Here is a 14262-nt window from a genome sequence, read left to right on the forward strand (position 1 = left end):
CCGTCACCAAATCTTGTAAATACTCTATTCATCTCAATTAATACACAAACTCTGCTAGAGTAGCTGGAATACGGGTGGAGGGTGAGATTTCAGCTGATCCAAGAGGTCTCACTCATTTGAACAATCATTTCCTGAGTTTGGATACATGAAGCATGAAGTACTTGTACAATTATGAGGTGGAGAAACAAAAACAAAAACCCTTAAGAAACAAGACCAAATTTCTTCCCCCCCCCCTTTTATTTATTTATTTATTTATTTATTTTTAAATACATACTGGAAGGTAAAACAGCCCAAGTACTCAAATAAGTGATTAATTTCCTTCATTGCACATTTTCACCTGGACCCCATTTACCTTTTTATTGTTGCTGCAAGAATACTTCATTTTAGTGCTCTTTCCAGCCTTTCCCCATTCATTTTATTATTATTATTTTTTGCTAGAAAGAGGCAGCTCTACTACTGATGCAATGCTCCGCCACTGCGCAGATATGGAATTGTGAATTCCACAATTTCCCCCTCATTCTAAACGTTAAGTTCAGGCATTGCAAATTGCTACCTAATAGATCACTAGAAATCAAAGGTGAAACCCGGGGTGGGGGAGAGGGAAGGGAAAACCCAAAATAAGATGGGTATTAAGTTTTAATCAATTTAATTTTAATCTCCAAATCCCAATCCTTGCTCACAAGCTGTCGGGGTCGTGGACGTGTAAGGTAAGATAAGGTGCACACCCTGAAGCCCGACAACCAGCCTATTGTGAGGGGAGACATTTGTCCCCGAATCTAGCTGAAGATGGAGTACACACATTTATTACCTTGATGTAACAGGGATAATGCACAATGGTAATCCGCATGGACTCAGTAGCCTTTTCCTTAATTTCCTTAATTTTCACAGAAATTTCATTGCACCACAATCTCTTTTTTACACACACACACACACACCCTCTCTACTTGGCTGCACATATCTGGCTCTCTTGCTGCCAACCCTTTGTGCTTGCTCTGCCAGCGTTAACCTTGCCTCTCCTTCCAGATAGTAGCATTTAACTTTGTATGTTTACTTCTCTCCCTGCAAATGCCTCAGATTTAGTCTAACCCCCGGGAGCCCACATGCAAACAATGAGTCAGCTTAATTGCTGCTGGGGAACAAGCAAACAAGGAAAAAATTCAACCCCCTAATATGTGTGTGTGTGTGTGTGTGTGTGTGTGTGTGTGTTTTACTACTAAGCAGTGTCTGAAAGTTTTTTTTTTTTTGGTGGTGGTGTTTTTGGCATACATGCTTATATACACCTTTGCCATCTCCAAGGGCTTCGTGTCCCTAAACAAGCTATTTTTAGAAACTCTCACATGGCTGATACCCAGTTTTGTACAGTACATACTCCACAATTTCTCAGCATGCTTATCAAAATCTACCACATTTAAAAACGCATCACCCCCAAAACTCTCCCAAAATCTGAGCTTTAAATCTAAACAACAGCAAATTCTTCCAAAGTGCTGGACCCGTTTTCCAGTGTCAACTCAGACCACAGATTGACAATGCAATAAATTGCTGGAGAGAGAGAGAGAGAGAGAAATATAATTCTATAAATTTCGGCACTCATTTACTTTAGACGGAATATGAAAAAGGATAACATATTTACCTATATCCAAGCTTCCCACCCCTCCTTCCAAACGATGGAGCAGATATATTGCATGCTTACAATCATGTGCCAATTGGCTGTCAGTAAGTGGTACCTTGTTTCTAAACATTATTCCGAGCAAGTTCTATTGAAATCCATAAGGTTTGCTTTCAGATTATGGTTTCAGACTTCAAGAGGCAAGCAGAAAAACTTTCACGTTATGCATCTGTGGAAAGGGCATTTGGTAATGATTGAATTTTAAAATCTTCTGAATGATTCACTTTTATAAAGATAACAGAACCAGCACACAGCAAGAACATACTATAGCCCACGCTAAGCACCTCTAATTGTAATTGATTAGAGCAGGAAAAGTTACTGAAATCAGTGTGACTTAAAGGAACTTAACTTTGGCTGGATCGGGCCCCAAGAACAAAGCAATATTACTTCGACGTTTGCAAGTCATGCGACAGATTTACCTCAGAATCAGTCACAGAAGTTGAGAAGCTGCTCAGGCAGATCTTTTAGTTCTAAATATATACCGATTTTTTAAAAATTCTTTCATCCAATGTAGAATCAAGGTTTCTCTCCTCCTGAGAAAATTCACAATAGCAAAGTGCTTTTAAGAAGAAGCAGATACTTGGAGGTTGTAAATTACAAAACTAACTTTACACCTTTGCAGTGTTTGGGAATCCTAGAAAGTATATGGGGGGAAATGAGGAAACAGTATTATCAAATGAAGATCAGCCATTTTAGCTTCACACGGGTGGTTAAATAAACACCACACCTTTGCAGCATTAAATGTCAATCCATCACACAGACATTTTCAGTAGAATTCTCAGTTTTCCAAATATAATCAATGCACATTTGTCAGCTGAACAGCGAGTGTATATGAGCCTTTTATTTTCTTTCGCTGTTCAAAGCAAAGCTGAAATGTATCAAGGTAACACCAAGCATCTAAATGATGAAGTGGATGTAAACATTTTTGCAGACATAGGTTGTTGCTTTTAGCACTCTAAAAGTAGAAGAGTATGCAGTAAAGTATGCTTTGGAACATTAAATGTGCATATCATTAGAAATATTTCACCATTTTCCAAGAGAAAATGGCATGTATGTGACATAAAAGCACTTTTCCCCACTATACCATGTTGATACATTTTTTTTTCTTGAAAAGCAGCAACAAATATTCCTTCATGTTGTTTACAGAGATCTGCTCTTATCTGCCGTTTATACAATTATTGCTAAATAAACCACTTCTAAACCCTACTTGGGATTGCTTAGCATCATATTGCTTCTACGGCAGACTAAACACCAATTTACAAAACTATTATCAAACTATCAAATTCAACAGGTGGAATATAAACTGGGTTTTAAAAAATGCATTTTTAAAAATAAACCCAGTTGGTTTTTTTAAATGTAATTTTCAGTGTTGGGATACATCCATATCCACCTTGTTTTATAAACTGTGGGTCTTCAAGTAGAGATCTATTTGTCAAATGAACCCTTTGCTACCTTTTATCCGAAAAGGTAACACAAACTATAAAACGGTCCCAGAACACAGCTCTCTTAAATGATCAAATAATAAATAATGCCCTAACATTGTTATTAAGACTTTGAACTCCTAATACCATACTCCTGTTAACTATCTTCAAAGTAGCCAACATGTGTCAAACTTGTTCTTTTCGCTAGTAATCCTTTGTTACTCAGTAACACTAAGAGAGATTAAGAGGAAAGTGTAAGAAATGAGGAAATCTTCATTACAGGTTTTTTCTTATTCAAATGTATTGGCTTAGAAATAGAGCGGCCTTGTGAAATTTGCACAGGAAGCTATCTTAACACAGAGATATTGGCTGAAATGAATTATTGATTCCGTTCAAGAGACAAATTTAGAATGTCACTAAGTTTAAAATTCCTAGAAAGCAGACAGTGCTTAACTGACATGCACTTTGTACAATAGATACCTTTTTACAATAGATACCTTACAGGTAGAATGTGAAATCTCAGGCAGAATGCTGGCGTACAAGTATGCAACACTGGAGATTTAACAACTGAAAGAAACTCCGAAGTTTTATAGTTTTATAAATAATTTTTTCGACAACCCCCCCCCCCCTTGATGCTTCAAATACTATTTCTGAAACTCAGGACACTTCCAGAAGTTCCTTGTGTAACCAAAGTTACAAATAAGATTTTTACTTAAAACCCAAAGAGGAGATTAAGAGGGCATACACAAAACTTTTCATTCACTGACCTTCCTACAGACACATCTGACAGTTTAATTTGTCCATGGCTGCCTGCTGTGGAAAGTTTTAACTGATAGAAGATATAGCATAGAAACAGCCGAATTAAATAAGAATGGATGTGTTCATTCTAAGCGTCTCCCAAAACTTGTCTAACCACCATATACATACCGTGGCCTTGATGATACACGAGGCAACAATTAAAACACAAACTTGTGCCCTCTATATCTTAGGCCTCTGACGGACTGACTGCTTAATTCTCAGAGAGGGAAGAAACATTTCCATCCCAACTGCAAAAAGAGTCTTGAGGTGATTGAGTGAGCCGACATAAACTTATCTCAGACAACTCTAGACTAGGTGGATTTTGCTGCTCTGATAAGAGACTTTGCCCTGAACATCTTTGCAGCAGAACATACTTCCCTGAGTGAGATTCTGCCTTACTTTGCGCCTGTCACTTGACTTTCCACTATGATTTCACAATATCTTTAATGGTAACTGTGGAGACAGCATTAGCAATCTGCCGGCACCGTCTCATTCTTCCTTTACGAGGAAACAGGACAGCTTTGGGAAAACCTTTAATCTCAGGCAGACTTTAGCTTTTTATGACATCCGGCAGCTTCTCTCCTTTCTTTTTTGGATTAGGATAATTATTCCTCTGCCATTTATAGAACGCTGGTTTCCTTAGAGAACCAGAGCAGCATTAGCACACTCCCTAACTTTCAAAAAACACAACAAACCTTGGCAAGAAAAGCCCATTCACAGCAAGGGCGAGAGAACTGGTAGCTGCCAGGTGCAGCCCGTCCCCAGATTGGGGGTCTTTTTTTATTGCTCCCCCCCGCCAACTGCACAAACCCTGCTTCTTCGCTTTAAAAAATACAACCCCGTGAGGTGAAACGTGATCAGATGAGATGCCATTATCCTCACACCTTTTTAAAAAGCAAACAAACGACCAGCTTGCAGCAAGACTACATACTTACCCTGTCACAATCAACTGGGACGGAGATTATAGTTATCATTTTATTTTATTTTTTAAAAAGGAGACAAATGAAAAACCTGCAATCTGGAAACCTTTCAGAGTCTCAGACTAGTCCAGCCCCCCCTCCACTTTCACCCATTTTACGAATCATGTGATAATTTTTTTTACCTCTGACAGGGTCAAAGGAATCACCTGCTAGAGATGTTTTGACTTGCGCTGCGGAATCTGGCTGTGTTGATGCCAGCACATGGGAAGGAGGGAGAAAAAAGCTCTTTCTCTTCCCATCACTCTTGGCTTTAGCCCTCCGCAAATAATCCCCCACGTAAAATATATACTGTAATCCCCCCCTTTACAAGCACACTCCGCCTGCCAGACATTTACCTGCCTGTTTGGGTGGTGGTGCGGGGAGGATTTCGGAGGTAAACGCAGGTGGAGTGAAAAAACTGAGACAGCCCATCCCCGAAACCAGGCGCCCAGAAGATGCTCGGGGGATGCCACATCGGAACAAGAGTACCAAAAAGCCATCCCTTCGTCCCCGTCCCCGCAGTAAGTCGGCACAAGCAGGATGTCCCCCGCCCCGCCAACCTCTCCAAAATCAAACCAGGAACCAAACAGATGCAGAAGGCGAAGGCAAAAGGGAAATTTGGGGAAGGGGGGGGGGAGTGATAAAGAGGCAGCGCTTACCTTTCCTCTTCGACCGCCTCCTCCGCCTCCTCTTGGACTTGCATTTCAGTTGGCTCCCCGGCCCTCCCGGTGCTCGGCCGGTGCCCAGGACGGAGGTCATCGCCGGTAGTTGAGGCAACAAGGAGAAGCAGCAGCAGCGCGTTGGCTCCGCGCTCGCCTGGCTCGGGGACCGCGCAGCGAGAGCGAGAAAAGTCGGCTGCCTGCCTGCGACGCCCCCTCCCTGCTCCCGATCGCCCGTGGTGGTGGTGCTTCTGCCGCCGCCGCCGCTTGCGAGGTCTACGAAGCCGGGTGGGACTTTTATGAACCAGCAAACCCAGAGCAGCTGCGCGCGGATCGTGCGCCTCTTTTTAATTTTTTTGTTGCTTTTGGCCAGCTGCGCTCAAGTGCCTGCGCTGCGACGCTTCCCAAGCCAGGGACCGAGAGCGCGCCGGGCGCAGGTAGAGTTTCCAAATAAATGAATTAAAGGCGACGACCGGGAGGCTCACCTGTGATTCCCTCCCTCTTCTTCCTCCTCGGCAGCTTTCCCTCACTCGCAGGGCGCCTTTGCTTTATCAGGGGCAGGAAATGCACGGCGCCCACTTTTCCCCCCTTTTTTTCTCTCTCTCTCCTTTCTTTCTGTTTCTTTCTCTCGTTCTTTTTTCCCCCCTCTCCTTTTTTTTTTTTTTTTGCACCTCTCTCCTAGTTGTTTGGCCCCAGCAGCCACTTTGAAGGCGATCATGCAGGGAGCGCGTCTATTTGCTGCTGCAAAGTCTAATTAGATCCAATCACAACTGTCTCCTGGCTCTGACATCAGCAGCACCACCAGCAGAAGCGCGCACCCCCCCTTCATTCCTACCACCAGCCACCCCCGGTCTCCATCCATCCATCCATCCCTTGTCAGCTTGCACACTCAGCTCCCATTGGGGCTGATGGATGTGTCCGGGACCTGATAGGGAAAGAAGGCAGAACGGGCCCGGAGGGGAGTTGTTGTAAAGGGAATAAAAAGAAAACACAAAAGCCCCACCGGCAGCCTGCCGGCCGGTGTACTACAAGAAGCCGGCGGGAGAGTTTCTTATACAGTCCGAGCCGATGCATCCTCCCCCGTAACGCACCGCTGCCCCATTTGGGAAAGAAGTGCGTCCCGCGGAGTTGATGGTTTTTGTGCGCGTGCGCCTTACTCCCGAGTAATCGCGCAAAGAGGTTTTCAGTCTGATGGTGCCGTTCTTCGCACGTCTTAAGTCCCACTGCGTTCTACGAAACTTACCCGGGTGCAAGAATGTAGCTATGAAAAGGACAGTACACACACAAAAAATGGCCCAAAATCCCCAGCAACATCCCTTTCCTTTCAGTGTTTAGTTTACTGCAAACTCTTTTTTTTTTTACTCCCCTCTTGCAATTTATTTATTTTTACGCATAAGTTCCACTGTGTTCAAAGGAATTCGGTAAAGTGCCTAAGCTGGTGGCTTTACAAACCGCAGTACCAGAAAGTGCAATCTTTCGCTCAGTCACCAAACAAACCCCAAACCAAAACGCCTTCCTACGCAGTTTTGTTCCTAGGCTTGTTTACTGAGAAGTAGATCCCACTATGTTCACTGGGATTCACTCTCAGGTAAACGTATAAAATACTTAATAAATGATACTGTACCAAAATAAAAACACACACACACACAATCCTTCACACAGCATGTCTGAATATATACACACGTAATTTTCCTGGGGAAGGGTAAATCTGGATTAGATGGATGGGATGCATGCGGGGAGAATATGGCAGCATAGGAAGAATAGAATCTTAGATTTATGGGCTTGGAAGGGATCCAAGGGGTCATCTAGTCCAGCAGGAATTGCAGCTAAATAATCCCCAATAATGGGGCATCTATTCTGTTTCAGAACATCTAATGAAGGCAGAGCTGGATTAAACCCTGTGGAGGCCCCTAGGCAGTCGAAAGTCTGGGGGGCCCTTTGCAAATTATCACCTAAAACTAAGAAAGCTTGATTGTAATTTTCTATCAAGATCAAATCAAAATTATTCTGATTTATTGTTGTGGGGCCTCTAATAAGCGTGGGGCCCATAGGCCAGTGCTGAACTCTGCCTCTTTGGTAATCCGGGACTGATTAAAGGAGAATCATAGAATCATAGAGTTGGAAGAGACCACAAGGGCCATCGAGTCCAACCCTCTGCCAAGCAGGAAACACCATCAGAGCACTCCTGACATATGGTTGTCAAGCCTCTGCTTAAAGACCTCCAAAGAAGGAGACTCCACCACACTCCTTGGCAGCAAATTCCACTGTCGAACAGCTCTTACTGTCAGGAAGTTCTTCCTAATGTTTAGGTGGAATCTTTTTTCTTGTAGTTTGGATCCATTGCTCCGTGTCCGCTTCTCTGGAGCAGCAGAAAACAACCTTTCTCCTTCCTCTATGTGACATCCTTTTATATATTTGAACATGGCTATCATATCACCCCTTAACCTCCTCTTCTCCAGGCTAAACATACCCAGCTCCCTTAGCCGTTCCTCATAAGGCATCGTTTCCAGGCCTTTGACCATTTTGGTTGCCCTCCTCTGGACATATTCCAGTTTGTCAGTGTCCTTCTTGAACTGTGGTGCCCAGAACTGGACACAGTACTCCAGGTGAGGTCTGACCAGAGCAGAATACAGTGGCACTATTAATTCCCTTGATCTAGATGCTATACTCCTATTGATGCAGCCCAGAATTGCATTGGCTTTTTTAGCTGCCGCGTCACACTGTTGGCTCATGTCAAGTTTGCGGTCAACCAAGACTCCTAGATCCTTTTCACATGTACTGCTCTCAAGCCAGGTGTCACCCATCTTGTATTTGTGCCTCTCATTTTTTTTGCCCAAGTGCAATACTTTACATTTCTCCCTGTTAAAATTCATCTTGTTTGTTTTGGCCCAGTTCTCTAATCTGTCAAGGTCGTTTTGAAGTGTGATCCTGTCCTCTGGGGTGTTAGCCACCCCCCCCCCCCAGTTTGGTGTCATCTGCAAATTTGATCAGGATGCCCTTGAGTCCATCATCCAAGTCGTTGATAAAGATGTTGAATAAGACTGGGCCCAAGACAGAACCCTGTGGCACCCAACTAGTCACTCTTCTCCAGGATGAAGAGGAACCATTGATGAGCACCCTTTGGGTTCGGTCAGTCAGCCAGTTACAAATCCACTGAGTGGTAGCATAGTCAAGACTGCATTTTACCAGCTTCTTTACAAGAATATCATGGGGCACCTTGTCAAATGCCTTGCTGAAATCAAGGTAGGCTACATCCACTGCGTTCCCTTCATCTACCAGGCTTGTAATTCTGTCAAAAAACGAGATCAGGTTAGTCTGACATGACTTATTTTTCAGAAAACCATGCTGACTATTGGTCAACACAGCATTCCTTTCTAGGTGCTCACAGACTGTTTGCTTAATGATCTGCTCCAGAATCTTCCCTGGTATTGATGTCAGACTGACTGGGCGGTAATTATTTGGGTCCTCTCTTTTCCCCTTTTTGAAAATAGGGACAACATTTGCCCTCCTCCAGTCTGCCGGGACTTCGCCTGTTCTCCAGGAATTCTCGAAGATGACTGCCAGTGGTTCTGAGATCACCTCTGCCAGTTCTTTTAATACTCTTGGATGCAGTTCATCTGGGCCTGGAGACCTGAATACATCTAAACTAGCCAAGTATTCTTGTACTATCTCCTTAGTTATTCTGGGCTGTGTTTCCTCTGCTGAATCATTTGCTCCAAATTCTTCAGGTCGGGCATTGTTTTCTTTATCGGAGAAGACTGAGGCAAAGAAGGCATTGAGGAGTCCAGCCCTTTCTGTATCCCCTGTTTGCATTTCACCATCTTCTCCTCTGAGTGACCCCACTGTTTCTTTGTTCTTCCTTTTGCTACGAACATACCCATAAAAGCCTTTTTTGTTGCTTTTAACCTCTCTAGCAAGCCTGAGTTCATTCTGTGCTTTAGCTTTTCTGACTTTATGTCTACACGTGCTGGCTATTTGTTTGAATTCCTCTTTGGTGGTTTCCCCCCTTTTCCATTTTTTGTACACATCCTTTTTTAATCTTAACTCAGTTAAAAGTTCTTTAGATAGCCACCCTGGCTTCTTTAGGCACCTTCCCTGTTTCCGTCTCATTGGTATTGCCTGAAGTTGTGCTTTTACTATCTCCCTCTTAACAAACTCCCAGCCATCATGAACTCCCTTTCCTTTTAGTATTACTGTCCATGGGATCTCACCCAGCACTGTGGTCGTTGGCATGGTTGGGGATGGTGTAGATTCCCACCTATCATCATCATCATCATCATCATTTACTTGCCCCTCCATCCATTGTCTTCCCAGTCTCCCTCCCCTCTCCCAGCTCTTCCCCCTTGTGGTGCTGTTGGAAAAAAACAGCTGCTAGTTTCACTTCTGAGGTGAAATGGTGTCAAGTCAGGATTCATAAAAAAAAGGAATGGAGACATGTCCATTTCACCACTGCCATGCCTGTTCCTTTCCACGCGGTGCAGATGTTGCAAAGAAGAAGAAGAAGAAGAAGAGGAGGAGGAGGAGGAAGCAGCAGCAGCAGCAGCTTGCTGGCACAACTAGCACCCATCCCACAAGGAATACTGACCTGGAAGCACCCTAGATCTATTTACTCCATCCAGAAATAGGTCCCACTGTCTTCAGTACAGCTTACGCACAGGTATGTTGGAACAGGGCTGCAGCCCTAGATTCCTTTATTTCTTTATTTTGACACAGCTAGGGAGGAAATGTGCTATTCTGTACAGAACAGGGTGACCAGGTTTTTTTTTAATTATTATTATTAAAGGACAAGGCTTATTTGCCTTCAGTGTCCAGTGAGATTCCAGCTGGTGCCAGATATCTTGCTGGGGTGAGGAAAGCAGCACCTATTGTAAAATAATAGTAATAATAATAATAATAATAATAATAATAATAATAATAATAATAGAAGCATTTATATACCACTAGGCTGTAATAAAACCTCAAAGTGGTTTAGGAAAATAATAAAATACAGTTAGCAGGGGAATCAGTTAAAAGCAAGGATTTAAAACATTAGAAAATATTTAAAAGCAACAATAAGCTAAAACTAGATGAAAAAACATGACAACTTTTACATGTCTAGGTAGGCTTGCCTGGACAAATATGTTTTGAGCAGGTGCTGAAAGGAGTACAGTAGTACCTCGGGTTACAGATGCTTCAGGTTACAGACTCTACTAACCCAGAAATATTACCTCAGGTTAAGAACTTTGCTTCAGGATGAGAACAGAAATCGCGCGGCGGCGGCACGGCAGCAGCGGAAGGCCCCATTAGCTAAAGTGGTACCTCAGGTTAAGAACAGTTTCAGGTTAAGAACGGACCTCCAGAATGAATTAAGTTCTTAACCCGAGGTACCACTGTAGTGTGGAGATGGCTGCCTGTCGTCAATAGGTAGGGAGTTCCAAAGTATAGATGCTACCACACTAAAAGGATTGCTTTCTTGCAAATTCAGAACGGTATGGCTTACTAAACCATAGTTTGTGGCTTAGTGCTATATACAAACATGGCCGATGAGCTGATAAGGGAAATCTTTTTTGGTTTTGCTTAGTTCAGAGCAACGGATGAGAAAAAAAAGGGAGATGAAGAGGTTCTAAACTGCTGTGTTTAGGAAACCGTGTGATTAGTTGATGGGTACGGAGAGGCTTAAGCAAGCCAAGAAAGAAGGACAGAGAGCAGGAAAACAGCTGTCGACTGAGAAACTCAGAAACCATGAAATATAAACGGTGGCAAAACAAAAGTTAGGCAACAGATTTAAAGGCACAGAGGGCAACAAAACTGGTTTCCCCTTTAACCAGTCTGCCACACCACTGCTCTTTCCCAGGGGGCACCTTTGGGATTCTAGGGCTGAACCAAACCAAGTGGAAATATCCTCATGCAAACAGTCACAGCTCAAATTCGCTTGCCTATGAAATTTCCCTGTTGGGATCCTGCAGGATTTAAGAATGTTAGAGAAAAGGACACTCAGCAATCAAAGACCAGGGAGCACAGGGATCAAGCTAGACCTGTTGGCATTCCTTCCTCCACATAACTCTTTGAGGTACTGAATTCTGGTTTAGTGCCAGATCCCACAACTGCAAGGCTGTTCAGAAGATACTGGACCACGGAGAGCAGCAAATGAGAAACTTGTTCCAACAAATATTGGGAGCAGACTGGGGCGATTAAGCCACTGTCTCCAGACCACCTCTTCCAGGCTCCCTTTCAGAGCCTTAAAGGGGCATCCCTATGGCTTGAAGATGGCCACCACTTCTCCATTCCATAGCCTCCTTGCACTGCTGGACTGGTCATGTGCAGTGCAACCTTTGGGGGAGGGAAAATCCATGTCCGTGGTGAATGTGGCCACCCTGCTATCTTGTGCAGTATGCCCCACACCGTATAGTTGATCAACTGAGCAGCGGGGTTATCAAGCAGGGCACAGTGGTGAGAATTATACATTCCTGTCCATGCAGCAAACCTTTCTGATTTTCTCTCTCTTGTTGCTGCTGCCACCAAGGTCAGTGGGGTCTTGAGGGGGCAGGAAACGTTGCTTGAGCCAGGGGTTAGCCACCCCCTGCCCTGCCCTATATTGTATTGTGCTTGTATCATTGATTAGCTGGACTGGAGGGATGATGGCACAGCATTTTTCAAAACCATTCCAACCTGGTGGAGGAAACAGGTTAGAACCTGTTTTGCAACTGTTCTATGAGGTGAGGGAAGCTGTCAGTTTGGCTGAGATAAAAAACATCACATTGGTTCTGGAGATAGGAGTGGTTTTGAGGAGCAGTTTGATTACTGAGAAGTGATCCCAGCAGGTAAAGAAGGCAAGGGCCACAACTGAGGAAGGGGGTCAATGGAGACAGCTTTCAGAAATACAGGAACTTGAGGAAAAAGTAGGTGAGTGAGAAGCCTATTTTGGGAGAAAGAAATGAGAAGAATGGAGACTGAGGCAATTTCACATCTTGATTTGAGTTAAAGAGTCAGTAATTAGGTTGTTGTTGTTGTTGTTGTTATAGGAGAAAATGAGGGTGTGCAGTCTAATGGGCACAACTATCTGGTAAATAAATAGATCCTTGCAAAACAGCCATACAATATGTACTGTTTTAATCATCAGTTCCCATGAAGCCAAATTCAGAAGACTTCATTTTAAGTTTCACAATTCTAAACAGAGAGAAGGTGGAAATGCTCAACACATACTTAGCCTCTGTCTTCACCCAAAGGGAAAGCAGGGCCCAACCTGGTGATAACAGAATAAATAATGCAAGGGAGCTGCAACCCAATATAGGGAAAGAGGTGGTAATAAGGTGGCAATGAATTCAACTATCCAGGGCCTGATAAGCTGCACCATGGATGGTCATCTGTTATGTGTGAACCAGTTGAGATTCCTGCAATGTGAGGTGGTTGGTCTAGATGACCCTTGGAGTCCTTTTCAACTCTTACAATTCTATGTCATGAAGCACCTGTCAAAGTATTTCTTTATCCATCTCCTTAAAGAGCGATATTGGAAGCAAAATCTGTGAACTTGGAGGCAAGGAAAATTATGCTAAATTATTCACATTCTGATTAATCTTTCCTCTGCCTGCACTCAGTCTTGTGAGAACAGCCGGGCCATGTTCATTGGGGCCCCCCCTTTAGCCTAAAAAAATAAATAAATAAAGTCAAAACTCTCTGGTCTCAATCTAGGTCATCTCCCCTGATGTGAAATGGTTTACTCTCAGTAACTTTCCGGTTATTACAAACTTGTTATTTCAAATCCTTGATGCCCGTGAAGCTTCGCTGAGTTCTTCCACCCCTCGTGCAAGCTTTCATTTGAAAGTAAAATTGTACTCACGTAGTCTGGGGACTTTGTTACCCTTCTGCATCTGCGCAGACAAGACAGGTCCTATCCGTGTTGGCTCAGGAAGAAGTCCAATTGATTTCAGAGGAAAGGAAATGAGCCTCGTCGGGTTTTTTTTATTTTATTTTACAAAAAAAGTCAAATGTAGCTTGTGTCCTACTTCAGAGGCCTGTCCTGTATTTGAAGAGCCTCCTAGCCCCAAGTCTAATTTCAACACAAGAAAGCATTAAATGACAGAGTGGGACCTTGAAGGTGCTCATCAATGGTTAGTTAGCAGCATCTGGTCAGCAGACTGAGCAGACACATAAAAAAACCTGGTGTCTTTCAGTTATGGTGAGAGGCATTGCATTTCTACTGAAAAATCATAGCAATTATTTCTAAAGTTGTGCCTAAACAAATAAATTACTACATGCACAAATTGATGTCCTCTTTTATTCTGGTGACATAAATCTTCTTTTGGGGTGTGTGTGTGGAGAATGTCTAGCTGGCCAGCCAGGAAACTTGTGTGTGTGGACCCATGATTCCTTTGTGGCCATTTCCACACCATACCTTTAAAGCGCCACTTTAAATAGTAATGGCTTCCCCCTATGAATTCTGGGAGCTGTGGTTGGAAAGGGAGCTGAGAGTTGTCAGGATACCTGTTGTCTATTGAGCTGAGAGTTGTCAGGATACCTGTCTATTGTCATCCCAGAGCTACAGTTTTCAGAATGGTTTAAGAATCAACCCCTCTTCACAGGGAACACTGAGAGTTGAAGCTCTGAGAGGGGAATTTAGGGGTCGGTCTCTTCAGTTCTGCATTATGTGCATTAACATGCTGTGTGGTTTCTCTCTCTCCACAAATGGTGTTATATTAAAAGAGTTGTTCTTACTCATTCTCCTTGTGGCCACCTTTTCATGATGTTTCTCAGAAAAGCAAAGTTTGATCCCCATTTTTGGA

The 14262-nt window shown here is 43.4% G+C and overlaps 1 protein-coding gene across 6 annotated transcripts in view; it reads right to left on the reverse strand.

Moving 5' to 3' along the window:
* ADARB2 (adenosine deaminase RNA specific B2 (inactive)) overlaps positions 1-6181 on the reverse strand; it is a 372833-nt gene extending 366652 nt beyond the window's left edge. For 5 of the 6 annotated variants that reach the window (XM_081834283.1, XM_081834282.1, XM_081834279.1 and 2 more), the window contains exon 1: positions 5504-6181. In XM_081834283.1, coding sequence (XP_081690409.1) covers positions 5504-5603 — 100 coding nt within the window. In that variant the 5' untranslated portion in view covers positions 5604-6181. Of the gene's footprint in view, positions 1-5200; positions 5422-5503 lie in introns of those variants that run through there. The other variant, XM_081834280.1, reaches the window with a different exon arrangement.
* Positions 6182-14262: the final 8081 nt, after the last annotated feature.

Source organism: Podarcis erhardii (assembly GCF_964252035.2).
Source record: "Podarcis erhardii genome assembly, chromosome: 12".
Taxonomy (NCBI): domain Eukaryota; kingdom Metazoa; phylum Chordata; class Lepidosauria; order Squamata; family Lacertidae; genus Podarcis; species Podarcis erhardii.